General features: G+C 40.2%; 1 protein-coding gene across 4 annotated transcripts in view; it reads right to left on the bottom strand.

Annotated features, from left to right (window-relative positions):
• PATJ (PATJ crumbs cell polarity complex component) overlaps window positions 1-20,139 on the bottom strand; it is a 161,838-nt gene that overhangs the window by 91,833 nt on the left and 49,866 nt on the right. For all 4 annotated transcript variants that reach the window (XM_068953372.1, XM_068953369.1, XM_068953373.1 and 1 more), the window contains 9 exons: window positions 13,351-13,560; window positions 12,313-12,429; window positions 8,918-9,292; window positions 7,579-7,699; window positions 5,696-5,849; window positions 4,327-4,398; window positions 3,796-3,973; window positions 2,796-2,906; window positions 869-937 (listed from right to left, as the gene is read on the bottom strand). In XM_068953372.1, coding sequence (XP_068809473.1) covers window positions 869-937; window positions 2,796-2,906; window positions 3,796-3,973; window positions 4,327-4,398; window positions 5,696-5,849; window positions 7,579-7,699; window positions 8,918-9,292; window positions 12,313-12,429; window positions 13,351-13,560 — 1,407 coding nt within the window. The remainder of the gene's footprint in view (window positions 1-868; window positions 938-2,795; window positions 2,907-3,795; window positions 3,974-4,326; window positions 4,399-5,695; window positions 5,850-7,578; window positions 7,700-8,917; window positions 9,293-12,312; window positions 12,430-13,350; window positions 13,561-20,139) is intronic.

Genomic DNA, 20,139 nt, shown 5'->3' with positions numbered 1-20,139 from the left:
ATCTGAAAGGAGGCTTACAGAAACTTCTGAAGCAAGAGGGCCTTCTGAGTTTGCCAAAAAACACTAAAGAACTGAGTGAGTTCAGACAAAAAGTTCATCATATTCGCAGTCGGCATGTTAAACTGCGCTGGACAAAAGTGATCCTCCACCCTAGGTCTGTCCTCTGCTCGTTCAGTTCTGACACATGCAAAGTATCCGGCCCACAGCAATCAACGCAGTTCCCAGAAATAAGGCATGCAGCAAAATACCTAGGCCATTAGAGCAGTCTGTCTGGGAGTGAGAAATTAAATTTTTCCCTTACTGCAGAGTAACTAAAATAAATACACTGGTTTAGACTGAATGGATTCTTTATTTTTAAATCTGCCATGAACTTTTTAGAAAGTTGCTGTGCAGTAATTGCTAACCTATTAGTAGGCCAACTGCAGATCACGTGGTCATTTCCTTGTTATATCACAGCAATGGGAGACTTAAGAGACTCAACTGATTTACTTACCCTGTAACATGATTTTACTGAACGTCAGGCCAGTCTAACATTAAAGGATATTATTTGTGTACATGTTACTGTTTTTCTCTTTCCATTTAACAAGGGGAATCAATTTGCCTCCAAACTGGGCAAAACAGATACTTGTAGAGAGATGCCAGTGAAGAGCTGCAATGGCTGCACAGTTACAGCAGCCAGGGGAGACCCAAAAGACACTTGTCAGAACCTTGCCTTGGATTTGGCAAAAATTGAACCAGACAGATTTCAATGAAACACTTCAAACTTAATTTCAGACTTCAACAAAGGCTTAACATCCATTTATAACACAAGTTGTTATACCATTTGATTTAATAAAACCTAGGTATAGCATTCAAATGAAATAAATACCTTTTCGTTCTTATTTTCTTTGTCTGCGTCCTGAACTTTGCTCCCCTTAGGCTGCATAGGAGAAACTACCTGAAAAACATAATGTGTATGTTGTGCATATTAAAAAGAGCATTACAGTTGCAAAGCAAGCATCCAGAAGTTAGGTAATTACAACAATAAAGATTCCCAGCACACCTTTCATTTTGCCCCATGTGGAAGGGCATCACAATGCAGTTTTACATTACTTGCTCTTACAGATGTTACCAACATTTGGTACTTCGTTTACTGCTCACTGTTTGAAGTCTGGCCCCACCTCTTCATTCAATAAAATGTTCAAAGTCAACAGTATGGATTTAAAAACTTGATATAGAACTCAATATGGACTCCTGAATAAGTGTCAGTTCTTTAATCATTCAGAGCTGAATAAATATGTTTTAGAAAGTAAACATCAAATAAGCAAGTACAACACTGTATCATATTTTTGTTGCTCAAAAAAGCATACAGTAGTAAGATGTTATTTAAAAAAAAAAAGTAAGACAGTAGTTTACTGTAAAAACAGTCAAAAGCACTATGAAAACATATTTGTTGAATGATTAATTAGGAACAATCATGTGGTGGTCCAAAGACAGCAGTAGAATGAACTCAAACAAAAGCTGCACTGCAAGCAGCCTGGAGATCCCATGTGAAATAGTTTCTGTACTAACCTTGAAATTCCTAACAAATATCTCAATCTCCATCTGTTTACCTACTGAGGCAGGAAAGAGACCCATGTCCCTGCAGATAAACACCATACAGAAAAGTGCATGCTTAGCCACCACGTAATATTCCTCCTTGATGTTCTTTATCCTTACAAGGGGAAACATCTACTTCTAATGCTTTTTCATTATTCGTCATGCTGGATACATAATTAAATCTCAAAGTTGCTGGGAGAGCCTATAAGTAGTACTCAAAATGCAAGTACGCAAGTTTATTTTAGACCTTGTTTTGGGTCAGAAGATTAGGCCATGTAAAAGGAAAGGGGAACTCTTGGGTTCCTTCAGTGTCACAGAATGTAACAGACTCCCACTCTTTTAGCAGCACCTTATTTTGGTGAATGGGAGCTGAGAGTGCTTGGCACTGCTGAAACTCTGATCCTACGCTACAGAAAACTCGGCATTCACACAGTGAAATACCAAAATTTACAGTGTTCCAGCTTTCCTTCAATCTCTTTCGATTGCCAAGGAAAGTGAGGTTCACAGAGAGGCAGCCGAACACGCAAATGTTCTGGCACTTTTTTTTGATCTTCTTTTCTGTGAAAGAGTCCGTAGCTTAGCTGCTGGAAGTCGTAACAGATTCAGAAAGACTCCCTGGAGCACAGGAAAAATAATGAACGTGGTGTGCCAGATTTGTCTGCAGTAGTCATAAAGGTCTCAACTCAGGTCTATGAATCCACCAAAATTCCTGAGCAACTTCTCAGATAATACCAAAAGCATACAGAAGTCTCATACTTTTTGTGTACTCCAAGAGAGGGAGAATTGTGCGTCTTCTCTTATGAGGGGGCTAGCAGTTTCTGGCCTTGGCCTTGAAGATAAGGGCACGCCTAAATCTCTTAGATTTAGCTTGCTCCCAAACTACTACTGCAGAGACCTTTGGTGACATATTTGGATTAGATTTTTAGAGCATATTTTCAGCTATGAAATACAAATTAAAATACACAAGGCTAGACTCAATTACACATGCGGGAGACCAAAATTACCACCTACTCAATAGATGCGCATCTACTAGATTTACATCAGAGAAACAAGGTTTAGAATCAGACCAAATAAATAATCATGTGGTCCATGAGCAGAAACTCTGTCAGAAAGGATGGATACAAAATAGACAAACCCTGCTGGAAGAAATTTAGCCAAGTTTAAGATGCATATTACACATCCATTAAGTTTTGGAATAAAAATAGGAATAAACTTACTTTTGGCATGTTGGACAAACTCTGAACGACAAATACAACAGGATTTCCTGCATTCTTGATAACTTCTACTGCTTCCTCGTGCGTGGCGTTTTGTAAGTCTACCCCAGAAACCTAACAAACAATTCATTTTTATTAGGCACTCTCTCTCTTGCAGAGTCACTACAAGAGATCGCATACATTCACAGATTAGCATGTCACAGGAAGGTACCAAAAGCAGTCAAGAGAAATTAATTTAAAAGTATTTTTCTATGATGCTTTAAGAGAAAGCATCTTTCTTAGTATTAACAATTAAAGACAGGCCACTTTTTTCCCAAAGCAATTTTTGTAGATAAAAACGTAAGGAACAAGACTGTCAGGGAATGTTAGATAAAACACCACTCTTTCAGGTTTTGCCTGTTTATGAGCTAAATCTGTTCTGAGAATGTTCTTCAAAATATTACACGCAACCAAACAGCACATGCAAGAATGGCACCCTCCGCATGGGAACCCCAGATTCAGAACTATTCATTTGGAGTGGAATGACTAAAAAACAACATCGAGCCAGAGGTGACAGGATGTACAGGACTGGCATTGTCCCCTGAGGCATCTGCCAGAATCGGGGATTTTCCCTTAAATAGAAGTTGACCAGACCGTTAACTACTCCAAATTAACACACTTCAAAACACAGCCCAAATTTCAGTATGAAGAAAGAGACTATGCAGACAATGCGACTTTAAAGAAATTATTCATTATTCATTTACATGGCAAGAATGGTCTTTCATTTTTTCCATTTAAGCATTAGATACCAGGATCTATCTTTTCTTAAATAAACAAGAGGATCTTAAAAATTCTGTGTTCAGACCTTAAATGAAAAGGACCAAAGGGATTTAATTTTGGTTTTCCAAACACAGTCATAAAATCCTTCATGAAGCTGTGGCGGTATTTTGTCCCTCCCGCCCCCAAAGCTATCTCAGTCAATCTTTATTTCTTAAAATGAAAAGGTAGGCCCATCTGCATTTACCTCAAGTATTTTATCTCCAGTTTTTAAAGCCCTTGTTCTTCCTGCTGGGCTGTCTTCCAAGACGTGTTTGATAAAGATCCCTTTAAGTTCCTCTCCATTCTTCAGGCGCTTTATGACAGTTTGTCCACCAACAATACTGATTCCAAGAGACATGTGAGGGTCTCGAAAGATCTCAACACTGAAAAACGCACGCAGTAGCAGTTTAACAGCTTGAAACAGCTTTTTAAGCTATTAAATATGAAGCCTTAAATAAATGCAAGTTTTTGGTCTTTCAAGAAGATTCAACAGTAAATGGATAAAGCCAGATACCTAAGAATGCTCTCAACGGAGGTGTTTCTTTATCCTGAGCAGGTCTTGCCCTACACAAAACACCAAAATTCTGCTGCAAACACAAGACCGCTGCCCTTCCAACAAGCTTTTATTTTAGAGGAAATCCGGGTAAAGGCAGGTCTGGAAGTAAACAAACTCTGTTTCTTTCACAGAAAAAAAGACGTAAGGTAAATGAGAAATAGGCTAACCATATCAACTTACATGCGTGGTGGGCCCCAATGGCTGAAGTTGGGAGTTTCTTCTCCTTCTCCTTCTTCTCTCTCAGGCAATTCACTAATTGGGAGCAGGGGGAAGAAAGGAATTCAAAAGTTAAAAAGTCAACACATATGCCAGGTCTCAATTGCTCACGCGTTTTGTATCTGGCGGTATGAGAGCGGTATCTCCTCATACCATCCAGTTCAAATCAAATGTGCACAGTCAACAGACTAGATAGGAGATTTTTTGTATTTAGATTCAAAAGTACTTAAGGAATGCTTCAGAAACAAATATGATGGGCAGACCAAATTTATAACCTGCTCTGTGATACACAAATCTGCACTGCTTTAACTCATGCTAAACGGCTTCAAGCAATTAACATTTACTTACTGATTAATATGCTGTGATTCTTCTAGAGTGATATACGGATGATAAAGCCAGTCCAGCTGACCAGAAAGCCAAACGTAATGTAACTGGGAGAACAGATCCTGTGCAGTCCATTAAATGCCTCAGAGCAGGGCGGTAATTAAACTTTTGTACTATATATTACTCACCTCTTCAAGGAAGAGGAAATATCAAATCGCATGCCCCCACAAGAAACTTCAACCACGCAACCTTGCACACATTTTCTGCAGATCCTAAGAGCTGTAAATGCTACTCTTACATTGCAAAAACAAAGCAGGATGTTGTGCTGGAGACATAATCCCCTCACTTCATTCGCTGAACTGCTTTCACTCAGAGGGAAGATTACACATGACTTAAGAAAGCACTGAGGATGAGCCAACAGGCCCCAAAAGCAGATCCACTACCCACTCAACAACTATTTGGCTGGGGCAATTATGGAATGCTTGACAGATGTATCAAATATCTATTGCCATTGCCAGCTCAAGGTTTCTTAGCAGCACGAGTAAGATTTAATTTTTCCTGCATAGGCCTGTGGGCCACAGGTGAACCGCCCTTCCCTAAAAGGATGAGAGGGGAAAAACAAAGGGAAGGGGAAAACAAGAGGACAGAGCTGTGATGGGGAGCTAAGGGCAGAGTTCTAAGCGGTAATGACTGATGCTGATGGTACTTGCAACTTCCCTCTCCTCCAGACCCCATCCCTTTCTCTGGCTCTCCACATACCCTGGAGTAAGTGAAGAAGGTGGCAGAACCCGTGGCACTTTTCTGTCCCAGTACTCCAGGAGAAGAAACATGGCAAGCAAAGATTCAATATAACCTGCAAAATTCAGTTCCTTGGGCAGAAGTCAGAACTGGCCACAACCTATATGTGTACTGCAGCTTCATACAGCCTTTAACAAGTGGTCAGTTAAGTAAAGCAGGAAGAAAACTGAGAGTAAAAAATCATCAGAAAACTGAAATCCTTTCTCCATACCTGCACGACGCTGTTCTAGGCTGAGGTAAGGTGGTAACTCTCCCAGATTCCTGATTCTTAGAAAAAATATAATTCTCCTCTTTTAGTTCCTTTTCAATAGCTTCCAGATCAACAGCAAGCACAGGTGCCTTCGAGTCAATCCGAAGCTTTGTACCTGAAGAAGAAAAGGTGCAGATGTAAGCGTCTGCTTCTTCTGTCCCTTCACCTAGCAATTCCAAGCAACCTCGGAAACAAGTCCCTTAGCTCACCATGTTCCAAATTTGGATGTTGCATGACGATCAAGAGACTTGGAGAGATACAAAACATATCTTTTTGAAGGAAATTTAAATGACACTAAATATTTTTTTAGCCCCTTGCTTCTGACATACTTTCTGGCATATCTAGTCAAGCAATAACAGGAAGTGCCAAATCTTTGTGGAACCCAGATAAGCTTAGGTACATGAGCAATGTCCTCACAAAAGTACACAATTAGAAACAGCGAACTCATTCTTCAGCAAAATCTCTGCTCCAGCATGGAAGCCCATCACACTGGGAAAAATTGATGTCATGTTGGTGCCATAAATATCAACACTAATTAAGCCACCACAGCTCCTGGCCAGAGTCATTAGTCTGCCAGTGTGGCTTACACACTGTTGGTTGTATGAGACTTAGGTGACAAAGAAAGGGAAAAATACAACTTCCTTTCTCCCAACAAGCAAGTGCTATCTCAGGCAGGCTTATAAATTAGTCTCCTGATAATGTACCAAATTCCAACCATCAATTTAGGGTAAAATTAATTAGGCCCTGAAGAAATGGCTCAAATCGTGTGTGCCAATGTAATGAAACATCACCAGTCCAGATTGCATCTGAAGAAAATGCTTGTTAAAATTTCCATCCCAGCCCCTTCTCCCTCCCTCTCCAAGGAACCTCTTGAAACATTTCAGTGTGTTCACTGCCACTCCTATTGCTTGACTGGGTTGCTCCCTGCTCCAATTGAGGCAGCCTGCAGAAAGTCAAAACTCAGCCAGTGATATAGAGGACCGATTCAGATCCAATGAAAAAAATCCTAGCACACAGGGACAACAATCTCACCACCTTGAGAGGTGGCATGAGACCGAAAAGATAAATTCTTCACGTCTGTTCCAGCGACATGCCAAAGCTCACAAAGTGGCGAGCGAGAACAGACAGAGGCAGGCTGTGAGTTGCTGTTTCCTGGGCTGCTGTGAAACTAAAAAGGTTGCTGCAGTGTCTCACACTACAAACAGGTCCACAGGTTGCTCCAGATCTCCTCCACAGAAGAGGATCAGGCTCCACAGAATTACTGACCAAACACAGTGTTCTTGTCAAGGGCAAGCTCTCTGGCCATCTGAAGAAGAAGATGCTTTGCTCCTGAGCACAGATTACAAACATAAGATACAGTGCAATCACCTACCACAGAGTTCACTTGCAAATGCCGGGTGTGGTAAAGTCACCCTCCGAGCCTAACATTCCCTCCTTTTTTTTTTTTTTTTTAAAGTGTGAAAATCTATAAAATCAGCAGTCAAATGTGATGGAGGCGGAAAGAAATTTTAGGCGTGAGTTATTTTGCTCTTGTGTGTAGTGCATTACACTAGCTAGAGGACATAGCTTCACAAAGGACACTGATTCTCCACTAGCAGGACAAAGCAAACCATTTCAGCTGCAGCCACTTTCCGTATTTCTGTGACAATGCTAGGAAAATATTCGGAGGCAGAAGTGAGATCAAGAAGCTGGAGTCTGTTTAAAGCCAGACTGCCTTGAGCCTGTAGAACTCTTCATTTGAATATTATATCATTCAAAAGACTGAACACAAAATTTGTTGTTTGGTATAAAAGTTAAATTTTGTAAATATGCAATTAAAACATATGAAAAAGCTTCTTACAAACCTAAATCCCTCTTGTTTTTTGTTCCTGGCTGGGTAATTTCAGTATCAAACACGTCCTTCTGATAGCTGCTCTCTGCTGTGGTTCCAGAAGATAGTGAACTTACACTGGCATTTTCTTCATACTTTACAGACAAGAAAAAGTAATCAAAGTTAGAAAGAACTGGAATTTACACAGCAATATTTGACATAAACATTGATTTTACAGCAAACATTCACATTTTCTGAGCTACATTCATATTTATTTATCAAGATAACTACGAAACACTAAATGCTCATTTAGGCACTATATTAAAGAGAGGTGTGAAAAATATTATACGCAATTACAATATGAAACAATTGTCACATCTTTTTCCATGTCTTTAATCCAGACAAGAAGTTACTGACTTCTGGCTTATTTGTAATTTTTAAGTGACAAATGTATGGACTGAACATTGTGTATTGTGGTATAAAACTGGCACTCAAAGCTGCATTTTAGCCTTTTTTATAGAGAGAGAGATATATACATATACATACATATAATGTATATACACACACACACACACATATATATATATGTGGTGCAGAAGGCCTGTAATTGTGTTTGTGGCTGTGATTTTAAACCCATTTCCATTTCTGTTTCTTCATATAAAAGCATACATCTCAGAGGCTGTTGCACGGAAGGCCGTTATCATTACTTTTTTGTTGGGCAAGTGAATGAACAAAGACTCAGAAGGATAAAAAAAACCAAACTTCTCAGTGCATTTGAGGAGGACGTATAAATAAGAGTTTGGCAATATCCCCAAAGTTATCTCTGCTTCTGTTCCTTTATCCATCAGCATGCTTGTTATAATTGCTTCCCCCATATCATTTTGTGCTCAACTGCAGTATCATCTGCTTCAAGGAATTGATCAGGATTAAGAATAAGGAGAAAAAGAGGGAGCTTCTTTCACTATCTTTGCTGTTGAAGCCCCTGGATTACTGAAACTGTGACCTAACCTTCCGCTATTACTGAAGCGCACACAAATTAGTGCAGCTTGCCAAAAAAAAAAAAAAAAAAAAAAAAAAAGGCCAGAAGTTAAGAGATGAGAAAGAGGACCCAAGTAGAAAATGACTGTAATACGCCAATCAGGGCACATAGCATTCAAGCAGTTAGACATACAGACACAAAGTAACAGAAAGAACCTTCCCTGATGTTATAACAGAACTGACTATTTGTAAAACAGCAATCAAAATGCAACTCTGTACCAAAGAAGTTGGAGGTACTAAGATCTCATCTAGTAATTACACACAAAGTTTAGGTCTTGATATGGAGGTCCTCACTGTCAGGATATGGCACTGGGACCCACCACAGCATTCCTTACCATTTGCTCTTTATTGAGTGGATATTCCAGGGACTGTTTTCGACTGAAGTGAATACTAGATTTTAAGTCTTGCATTTCAGTTGTCTCAAGTTTCTTCGCCCATTGCTCTGTAGAGTTGAGGTCCCTCTCTGAAGTTGTCTTCTGTCTACCCGATGAGTCATATTTCAGGAAGTCGGAATCCACTTCATACTCGTCATCTACCAACATTTCCCGTTCTTCATCCACTTCTTCTGTTCTAGGTTTCAGAAATTCATGCATTTCCCAGGACTCTTTCTCATACTCCATATCATTTTGAGGAAGCTGAAATGACCTTCCTAAACCCAAAACTGGTTCATCAACAAGCTCTTCTTTAAAAGGCGTTTCATCTCTGAAACCCTGCACAAAACATTACAGGAACATAGATTTTACTTTTAGTTCTTTCTAATTCTTTTGAAATTATGTTTTGGGTTAGGCTTATATTAAAATTATGTCCTGATTTTAAGTTGAAAATCTTCCACCTTTTGCATTTTACTAAAAGAAACTAAACTGAAGCCTTGAAACAGTCTCTGATCTATGAGTTGAATGCAAAAGTAGGCACTGAAATTTTTTTGCTGTTGTTGAAGATAAAGAAATGGAAATTAGAAAGCTCAGATATTGCTGCAACCATTCAGAAAAAACAATCTGGACTGCAGTTAGGAAATGGGAATTATTAAATAGCACTAAAAAAACAACAGGAAAAAGCACATATAAAGCCATCTAAAGCATCTTTGAGCTCCAGACTTATTTGCTATTGCTCTATGCGTGCACGCGCGTTTCTCACAATACCACCAGCTAAATAAAAAAAAAAAAAAAAAAACAGCCCAGGAGTTTGCTTAGGCAACAAAAGAAATACGTGTTTGTCCCTCCCTTAGTTATTCCATATAATACTTTTAACTACAGGGGAAAAACTCTGCACAAAACAAAGACCCACCACAACTACTCAAGGACCTGTCAGTACCCGGACGAGAGCTGTCTCTGAAACACCTTCACTCAACCCAAATCAGCATGGCCCGAGGAATTAACAAGAGGAAGACATAATCCCTGCTCCCTATCTCACACCCTTGCTGTTTTCAATAGAAGGGCGCTCAGTTTGCTACTGACTTCATGGTACAGAGCAAGGCACAACAGGACCAAAGGAAAAGGTCTTCGAATCCGCTCCCTGAGAGACCTTGCCCAACAATTCTTCTTCCGGGATTTGTCCCATTCCCTTCCAACTTCTCATGCTCTGTTCTTCTCCTAAACCGAGAGGAGTGCTATCAACCGGCTCATGAGCAAGTCTGACCACAGCTTGACTCTGTGCGGGTGTTTCTGAAACGTTACACCCTGTACAGCTACCCAAAAGCTTGCCATGCACACAAAGCTCTCTGTCGCTTAAGGTCACCACGTACATACACCCAAACCTGCCCTTCAAGGCACTGAGACACCAAGCACTGAAACAAATCTACAGATTGAGGGGTACTGAATCCAAGTGTTTTTCTTTCTACTTCCTGTCCCTTCCCAGACTCCCCAAGCTCCTTCTCTCCTTCCGACCCTTAGCGTCAGGATCCTATTTTGTCAGGTTTGTATTAGCACAGAACAGAACTGCCAGAAAGTGCTCACAGCTCCAACGACCGGTTGGAGAGAAAACAGGAGACAGACAGGAACGTAGAGGAACAGCGCGATGATACTAGTTGGCATGAACACAGAACATGAGCAATCCAGAAATTACCACATTTTGCAAGGGCATTAAATATTCGTTTAATACATCTGCCCTGTCTTTTTCTATCTGAAAACATACACAGTCTGAAGAGACTCTAATTCTCTTCAGCTTTACCTCGTTTCACTGCACTTCAGCAGCATCATTCTCCAAGCATGGTGTTTTTGTGAGAGGCATCAACTTCAGTGCTATTTAAGGAGGTGACTTACCTCAGAAACCACACAGCAGTTTGTATTACCTATCTCCTCATAGAGCACTTGGGTATGGGTAATCACAGACTGCTGCACTGCAGTAGCAGACTCTACCAATGGCACGGGGAATACTGCAAATACGACAGTAAAGTCTACTATTGTTGCATATATAATGTTCGAGTTCCTTTTTTTTTTTTTCCTAGCCAGTCTTCTTTTGTCAGCACTACAGCGCAACATAACGGTGCAAGCCATCATGACACACCAATCTTGGCTCTTATATGAGCAGATAAGATAATAAATTGATGGAAATTTTATATCATCTCTCTAAGTTACTATCAGAGCTATCATATATGAAGTAAAACATACAAGTAAATACTTGTACCTGTATTCTATACAAATTGATCATTCTAGTTTCCACATTCACCAGACATTTAAGATGAAACACTACTTCAAAAATACTTAATAGCATTAGCTTTGTTTTCTGAAGTAAGAGAAGCAATTTGGGCTGGCAGAGGACTAACTGATCCGTCTAGTAAATAAACTCCATCTAGTAAATAAACTCCATTCTGCTCGTAAGAGTCAGTAACGATCATGTCCAGGCTAATTTCTACATAGGATATCTACATCTATCACATAATTCTGCTTCTCTTGGTGGTTCTAACCTATTGTTTCAGCTTTAAAGATAGGTTTGTGTTTAAAGACAGGTAGACAGGTTTAAGAAGTTTAAGAATATAGAAATTTATAAATTATTTTTTTCACTATGTTGTAGAGCTAGATGATCCTTTACTGATTTTCAGTCCAAAAAAATACAATTACCATTATGAATTCATGTTTGTAAAGCATTTGAGATCAGATGGAAATTCAAAAACATCCGCATCTCTCTCATCCTATACAGATGAGTATTGCTATACTATTGCCTATTACCCTAATCTGTGAATTTCTCACTAGCTTTAGTGCCTTGGCCTCCCACAATAAACAGAATTATTCCCTCAAAAAATATGAAAGAGAAGAACTGAGAAAGAGATTAAAGAAATTACATAGAAAGTCTATGAAGAAGAACAGATCAAGTTTGCCTTATACATTGGACTTTTTTTTTCTTGTTTGCTTCGTTGCAAGCGTTCTGCTTCTACACTACTTTATTCAAAAAGCTGAATGAAAAAATTATGATTACTAATAATGCAGCATTCCTATTTCATATCCAAGGTACCCAAGGTATTTAAACAATATAATAAATCTGAAAAGGCAGTCCAGGAACTGCATTGGTAAGTACTATGCATATGCTTGGTGTTCTCACCACAGTTAGCATATAATTAGCTGTCAGAGTCTACTTTAGATGGGAATTTTAACCGGACTATCAAGTTCATCACAGGATCAAAACTGACTCCTCTCCAAAACCGAAGCCTTATCGGAAGGAGACACTATTTTCTGACTTTAAAAATTCATTTGCTGCCTCTATAAACTTAAGCTGAACCAAAAAGATAATCAAATACCTGTGGTGCTTCAAGTATTATTGAGAAATTATTATCCACTGGTTCTGGAGATCCAGTGCTGGTTTTAACATTGCTGGGATCCACACTGCACATGTTCTCCTCCTCTTTGCTTTCTCCCTAAGACACACAATCAAAAATGGTGAGTCAGGAAAACAAACAAACTAAAAAATCCCATATTTTTCAGAAAATGAAAGGGAGAAGCAGCAGTTGGAAGAGAGGAGAAAAATTACAGAACAGCAAAAAAGGGAGGTCCCAGAAATGAGGAAGGTGAAGAGAATAGCTTTTATTCTTTTAAGATACTAGTACACATATAGCAAAAATTAAGAGATGTGTAGGAGAGAAAGACAAATACAAGGATATGAACAATAAAATAAAACTTTTTTTTGAAAAAGGAAAGAATGCATTTAACAGCCTTTCTACTTTCCTATTTCATCGCTCCTTTATCAGTTTGAATTACAAGCATTTTCTGTTAGATGGTGCTTTGCTTTAATTAATTTTGCCTGGGTGCTCTTGATGAACAATGCAGCAGTGTTCTCAGGTAAACTACTGTCTGCTCCAAAGCCCTGAGTCCAGAAAGAGGAAATTCTACTTGAATTTACAGTCTTGACTTCAAACAGATTAACTTTCTTTGATGTCAGTGGAACTTAAGCACTTCGCACCATCTTAGAGAGAAATGGACTTTGGCACATATTTAACTGATTTGCCGAACGCCTGGAACCACATTACAACCATGCATCTGTCCACTGCACATCCAGGTTTGCCCCAGACATGACTTCTGATCCCACGTGAACGTTCTTTCAGGAGGAACTTGAGAATGCCGGTTCTTCAGCAAGACCTTTTGGACATACAGCTGCCCATTCTGCCACCTTTGTAAGCTATCCAGAGTTTCTGGACATGTTTGAGGCATATGCACTGCAACTTTGCTGCTTTCCACACGCATACATACTTCTGCCCTGAATTTCCCAGAAAAGAAAATACAGCAACCGTGCCTATGCATGTCACAGAATGAGAAGGAGATAACTTAAAATCAGTCCTTACCACCAAAGGTTTGCAGATTCCAAGAGAAACTGTACCTGGTGGCACAGATTTCAACACTTCCACTGCCTCTCCTAAAGTGGCACTGTCCAAAGACTTCTCATTTACAAATACCAAGCGGTCACCTGGCAAAAGCTCCCCTCCACGTTCAGCTACTCCGCCTGCCACCAAGGAGCTGATCACAATGGCTGTTCTTGTCGGATCTAAGGGATCCTAGAAAAAGAAAAAGAAGGGAGGAAAAAAAAGCAGCCCCCTCAAAAGGTGGTTTGTTTATTTTGAATATATACAGAGCAGTTAAACATGTTCCTTGTCTTATGCTACAGAACTGAACCTTGCTAAGACATTCAAAAGGACAATCTAATACAGCCAAGCCTACAGTTTAAAAAAAGGAAGGTTTGCAGTAGGAGGATACTCTATTGCTTGCCTAAGAAGATTAGCAAATTTAGCTTCTGAAGCTGACTGATACCCTCCCTAGTCTCTTCTTACACACAGAGGAATGGCCAGGCCAACCTGCAAACAGAAAACCAACGCTGGCTCCTGACTCTTTCATGATCCTCCACCCACCCTATTATGCACTAAAGCTACATACTCAAGAGCTTCAGATCAACAAAATTTGTGTTAAAGAATAATCTTTGCAAAAATAGTATTAGTGAAATACCTAGGTGTATACCTTTACTAAGTCATTGCAGTATTGCTGTCCTGTAAAATCTGTATGATAACTTTTAAAAGATGTGTTCTTCACCCCATGAAGCTGCCTAGTAGAGAATACAGGGAACAGCAACAGAAGAGAGACTAAGATTATTACTAAGTTCCTTGTATTCGTTAGAGATGAAAAGAGAGGAATGCGAAGCAGAAAAATACTGTACGCACTGGAAAGACTATAAACTGATACGAAGATAGGCACTTCACTTGAATTTTTTCCAACATTTATCTTTGCATTGTATCATGTACCATTTCTATCAAACGTTCAGCTGTTTAAAACTACATCCTCAATCCAATAAAATGATCAAAATGTATTATATAGTCGCGGAAAGATACACAAATATGTATGGTTGAGATATTTTTCCAAGATTAAAATTCCCCTTTCTCCCATTTGCTAAGTGCTCATAAAGTCTGGAAATGCTCCTTGTATGCACTGTGTCTTCAAATGCATAATAACGTATTATTTTTCCCTCAGGACTTGCATCTCATTCAGGGCATGGGAGGGATCAAAAAAGGGCAAAACTCCACTCAGAGACCACCACGAATTCAGCACCTCAGTGTTGACTTGAAAACAGGAGTGCTTTTCTAACTTTTTATTTTTATGCAATTATACATTGCCTTCCAAGTGAACACTTTTTTTTAAACTATGTGCAAACATATGATGCAATGAATGCGGTAGCTGTAAGTGCCTGAAATTAGAGACGTTTACCTAGAGGTCAGTAGGAAGAACCATGCCGAAGTTGAATTCAAGTAATATATATTACTAATAACTCCCTCTTGTTCTGCTGCTTAATCCTGCCATCTTCTAACCTTTCCAAACACCAGGCATCCACACTGTACAGAAGGGGCTTCCTTGCAAGTGTCGTGTCGAGATAACCAAGCTGAGCAACCTCTTTCTACGCTGCGGCGATGTGCTGCCTACTGAACGAGGGCCAATATGCTTGGGTTGTCCAATCGTTTAGGATCAAACCTGCCTCATACAACGTAGAGTGAAAAGGATTTCTTTCATTTGTTTCAAATACCAAGCTAGTCACATTTCAGAAACTATGAAAAAGAAGAAAAACACATATGGGAAGTCCAGAAGAAGAATTTGAAGGATGCCAAGACCTAAAAAAGGGATTTTGCTTTAGAGTTTAATATTGGAACTGTAAACAGTCACTGCTGCCCTTTGTGTACACACACAGTCAGCTTTGCCTGCCCTTACCAACAAAACCACATGCCTAACCATCTCGATGACAGCTGACCACAGAACAAATACTCCATTTGAGAGAGACTTTTGAGATGTTTAGATTTTTGGTTTTGTTTCAATGCAAAATAAAAACAACCTTTTGGACATTTTTGCAAAACCAGCATCATGTTGAGATAGCCGTTCTCAAGGAAGTAAGGCACTATCTCCATTAGGAAGGCTTTGCTAGTAGAACTTAACCAGCAAGTTTTGCTATCATGGCTTCATCTCACCCTGCAAATAAGGCTTATGGCGGTTCCCTAAATGGGTGATCGCTCTCTCAGCGACACTGCACCGTTGCTGATACGACAGCATTTATACTATGATTTTTGCTGGCTCAGCTATATTGGCAGGGGAGAAGACTAACACCCGCAGCTCTCATCCTTACTGATGCAGATAAGCTGACAATAATTTGCAAGTGAATGACCAGCCCAGTAACTATGGCAGTGACTGTGAACATGGGAGAATCAAGTTCAAATCCCTGTTCTGTCTGATCTAAAGTTTTGGGTTTTTTTTATTCCAGATCAGACTCACTCAAGTAGGACATGGGAATCTCACCATTAGCTTTTCCTGTATATTTAAGGTCAGTGGCCTAACCACCATATTCCTGATAATTATTATCTTTCTTATTTTAACTAAGTTTTCACTGAAATCAAAACATTTTGGCTTCAATGAATCTGCATGTTTTGGTAAGATTTAATTTAGCTGAAAAGTGATCCAACCAGCTCTAATCTTAATGCTAAAATGAAGACAAACAATGCAGACACACACAGCTCCTATGCATGGTTATCGTTATCACTTTGCAACATCTCACATGCATGAGTGTAAGCCACATATTGGAACTGCTTTATGAAGAGCACCAAAAATCTTTTAAAAAGGGTCCGCGTTAAGAACTGTTAGTCAGACAAATACAAAACAAGGGCCTCATTCTTTTATAGGTTATAATTACACTGCTGTTTTCAAGCAGAGGGAGCTATTGTACAGGAAGAAGAGCAATGTAAACGACCCAGTGACAGGGTTAAGTCAGTAAAGCAAGCTGTGCTGCAGAAAAGCTGAACGTTTCTCACCGGTAACTGAATCACAAGGCGATTGCCATCAGGAATGCAATAAAAACCACTTTTGAAAATACAGACCTACTGATTTTTAAGGTGTAATCATTAATACATATTTTCTACAAATTAACGAGGGCTGTTGCAGTAGTGGACTGCACCTTGCTTTTCTTATTAAAACAAAAGGAACAATGTTTTTTGGAGATCTCGTCTTACAATTTAACTCTAAACCAAACGCACCCAGAAGAACAACACTTGCTAAAACAAGACCGCAAACAGTGAATTCACATTCACATCCTGTAAAGACATGAATACTACTGGACTGGGTGCTTTTGTTTTGTTTTTAAGAGAAGCCAGTGCTGGCAGCAGGCTGATGAACAGATTTTTACTTTCTACACTAACTGCAAAATTCAAGTTCACTCCCACGGTGCCCTCAAGAGATGTCCTGGTGGTCTTCGGGGGCCACGTCTACATTAACAGACCAGCTATATCCATCTGAGGTTACTAAATAGCACTAGCTGTGACTGCACACCTACCTTAAGGCTCTTGATTCGTTTTACTTGGCTTACATTAAGCTGCCAGATAATAATGATTTTTAGTCACTAGTAGTCAGGACTGGGTTTCAGTCGCTTCTTTGATGTAAAAGGCTCATTTACACGGATGGAATGTACAGACCGGGAAGAAAAAAGCCAACACCAGAAACCCAGGGGTAAGACCATGCTGTAAGGGTACTCTACCGGATTACAGAAGTGATTTGACTTCAACAGTTTAAGAAAGTTTCATCCTTTCCCATGATTGCACATTACGGCAGAGAGGGAGCGTGCACAGGAATTGGTCAATGCACCGCAGCAAGAGGGTGGCAGCTTCCCAGCCCAAACTGGGACCAGCTGCAAGCTGATCAGGCCACAGGACAGCCCAGCAGGCATTTTGACCCAAGCTGGGCATTTTAAAATGGGCACAAACTGGGCTTGATACATTTAAAGAGGAACTCTAACTTCCATGAATAGCACAAAGGAATACTTTATGAACAACAAGGAAAAGATCCCAACGTAATAGCACTGGAAGGTAAAGCTATCAGAAGGCAAAACCTCCTCACTCACAAGCACCAAGACAAACTTTTTTTTTAAAAGGATACATATCAAAAAAATCAGCCCTTATAAATGATCAAAGTTGACCATTGCAACGCATTCCCAGCAGCCTAGGACGCTGGCCTCTCAGTAACCCTTTAAGGAACTAGTTATGTTGTAGCTATCTTCTTTTCCTTTGTGCTTGAGCCAGCCACAGAGTATATGAACTTGTTTAAAATAGTCACAATTTATTCACACTTAGCACACCATATATTTAAGTGCATTGAACCGTGAGTTTTCCCTTCCCCCCTACCACTCCTCATCAAAATCCACAAATGTTTCCTGGAGTCCAGGTGTCAAATTTTTCTTCTTATTTTCAGAGCCTCATTTGTTCTGGATTCGTTTAGCAGCACACGGAGTCAGGCAGGGGCCACTGCAGTTGCTACCTCTGGGACCCCTGGATCCTGAGCGGCATGAAGGCTCTTAAAAACCTGAGCTCTGCTAAAATATTAAGAGTCCTCTGAGCACCACATTAACAGAGTCCCGTGTGCTGTGCTGCTGGAGCATGTAACTTTATTGTGGCTTAAGTGAGGGCTTCGAACAGTTACATTTGCCACAGGCACCAAAGATTTACACTCAGCCATCAGGCTTCCCTAGGAAACAAATCTGGAAATACAACTGATACGGATTACCCATGTCACGCATCCTGGAAAATTAAAATCATAACCGTCGACTGACACCTTCACTATCATTATCAAACTTTGAGATTTCTGCGGTAGCCAATAGAGGGCACTACAGACCAGTAACAGCTCCCAGTGTACCAGCAGTGTTTGTGGCTCACCCCAGTCCATCCCAGTCCGCCCAGCAGCCAGAAAGGAGCAGGGCACTTGCTCTGCACAGGGGATGAGGCGCCACCCCTCACATACTGCAGACTGTACGGACAACTCCATCGGACGTGAGCAGCTACTACATTTTCTAGGGAGTTGTTTTTGTTTTTCTTTTCTAAAGGCTTGTACGAAAATGTAAGACAAAGCTGCGGGTGACTGACGTTTACTGTACAAAGCCGCTCTCACTTAGTTTCAGGCTATATTAGTTTTGGCATCACTTAAGATCCAAACTCAGCGAGCCCGACTTCCTAGAATATTTTAGCTCTCTTCAAGCAACAAACTGCCTGCTGCCACAAAAACACTCCTCTGAAAACACACAGCAAAAATAGCATGGCAAAGGATCCCAAAAGAAACAGTTTGAAACTTTTTTTCTGTACCAATTCTGATTTATCTGAACAACTTTACAAGTGCCAATTTGTATACTGCAGGTTTTTGCAAGAGAGCCAAAACAAACACATGTTAGAGCTCAGAGGTCAGAGGAACCCAGCTTCATTACATTTTGCATGGGACCACTTCCAGGTCTAACATACATACACATATTTGAAACTCTTCAGCTTGCAGTCGAATAAGATACCAGACTGAGAGACTCCTACTGATGCTTAAACACAACACTGCAGCATGCATGTAACAAAGAACATAAAAACTCGAACAACTAAAAGAACAAAGACAAATGCAAACATTTATTTTCATCTTACCGTTAGGTGGAAGAAAAGCAGAACTGTAAAGTACATCATCTACCTGTATGCTCAGGGCTGGGAAATTACTCAAAACACTCTTCCATGTCCTCATTTGAAGGACCACTCATTCCTTTCGCAGAGCTGCCCTCCACGTACGGACCAACAGTGCCAACTGGATGCAAGAGTCAAGAAAGAGAAATAACCTGCATCCTTCTCAAAGGCCCTAAGGACTTCCCCACCAGAGTGGAGAGGAAAGGAAGATCAACTGTGAGGTCCAGTTCCCTCCTTAAGGTGGCATCAGTTTGGGTTTGAGACTCAAAGTCTAAAGCCTCTGTTGACTCACTCCAACACATTGAGAGGAACCAGTCTTAGGAACTGCCTGCGGAGAAGACTACCCAACACAAACAGCATCTAGCTGTACCAAAGAAATAAGCTGCAACCTGATGTGCTAAAGTAGTACAAACTTAAACACAGAAGAGTGTTCAAGGAAGAAGGCTGAACTTTGTGATGTAAAGCAAAGCGCAAGAAATAAAATGTAAGTATTTATTGATCTGCAGTGAAGGAATGAAGCAATGCATTTCAGAAGCTCTCGTACTGCCAGCATTAATCAAAACTTCTCTTGTTGGAAATGTCAGCAAAGAAACAGGAATTCACAGAGAAAGAAGAAAAACTAGACAGAACATACACAGCCACACCCAAAGTCAGAAAGATAAACAACAGGAAAATATGAGTAGGTAGTACAATGGTTTCCCACACCAGGCTTTCATCATCTGTGACCTGAAATCAAATCAGTCTTCTGCAGCAAGAAGGAACATGGTGGCCATGAATTATTCAAACCAGCATAAGCTTGGCGGAGCTGGCAAGTACTACTCAGCAAACGTTCATCTCCTGGAGAAGTGGTATATGCAGTAGATAGGTGGGACTGAAGTGCCTCCAGGGGATGACCAAAGCAAGAAAAGAGATCTTACATACTATTGTTATTCTGAAATGAAAAGATCAAAAGATAGGCATCGAAAATGGTAGTTTTGAAAGCATTGCTGTACAGTGGCCTCAGGTGCATGTCACCATCTTTTAGCCACCTTTTCATTTACCCAAGTTTTCAGTCAGTCTGAGGTTTCAGGCACCTTCAGGGCTAGCGTGATTTATACTCCAGGGCTTCAGGATTACATTCATTAGATTCTCCTT

Source organism: Struthio camelus, chromosome 8, assembly GCF_040807025.1.
Source record: "Struthio camelus isolate bStrCam1 chromosome 8, bStrCam1.hap1, whole genome shotgun sequence".
NCBI classification, from domain to species: Eukaryota; Metazoa; Chordata; class Aves; order Struthioniformes; family Struthionidae; genus Struthio; species Struthio camelus.
This window is presented reverse-complemented; position numbering and strand designations above follow the sequence as displayed.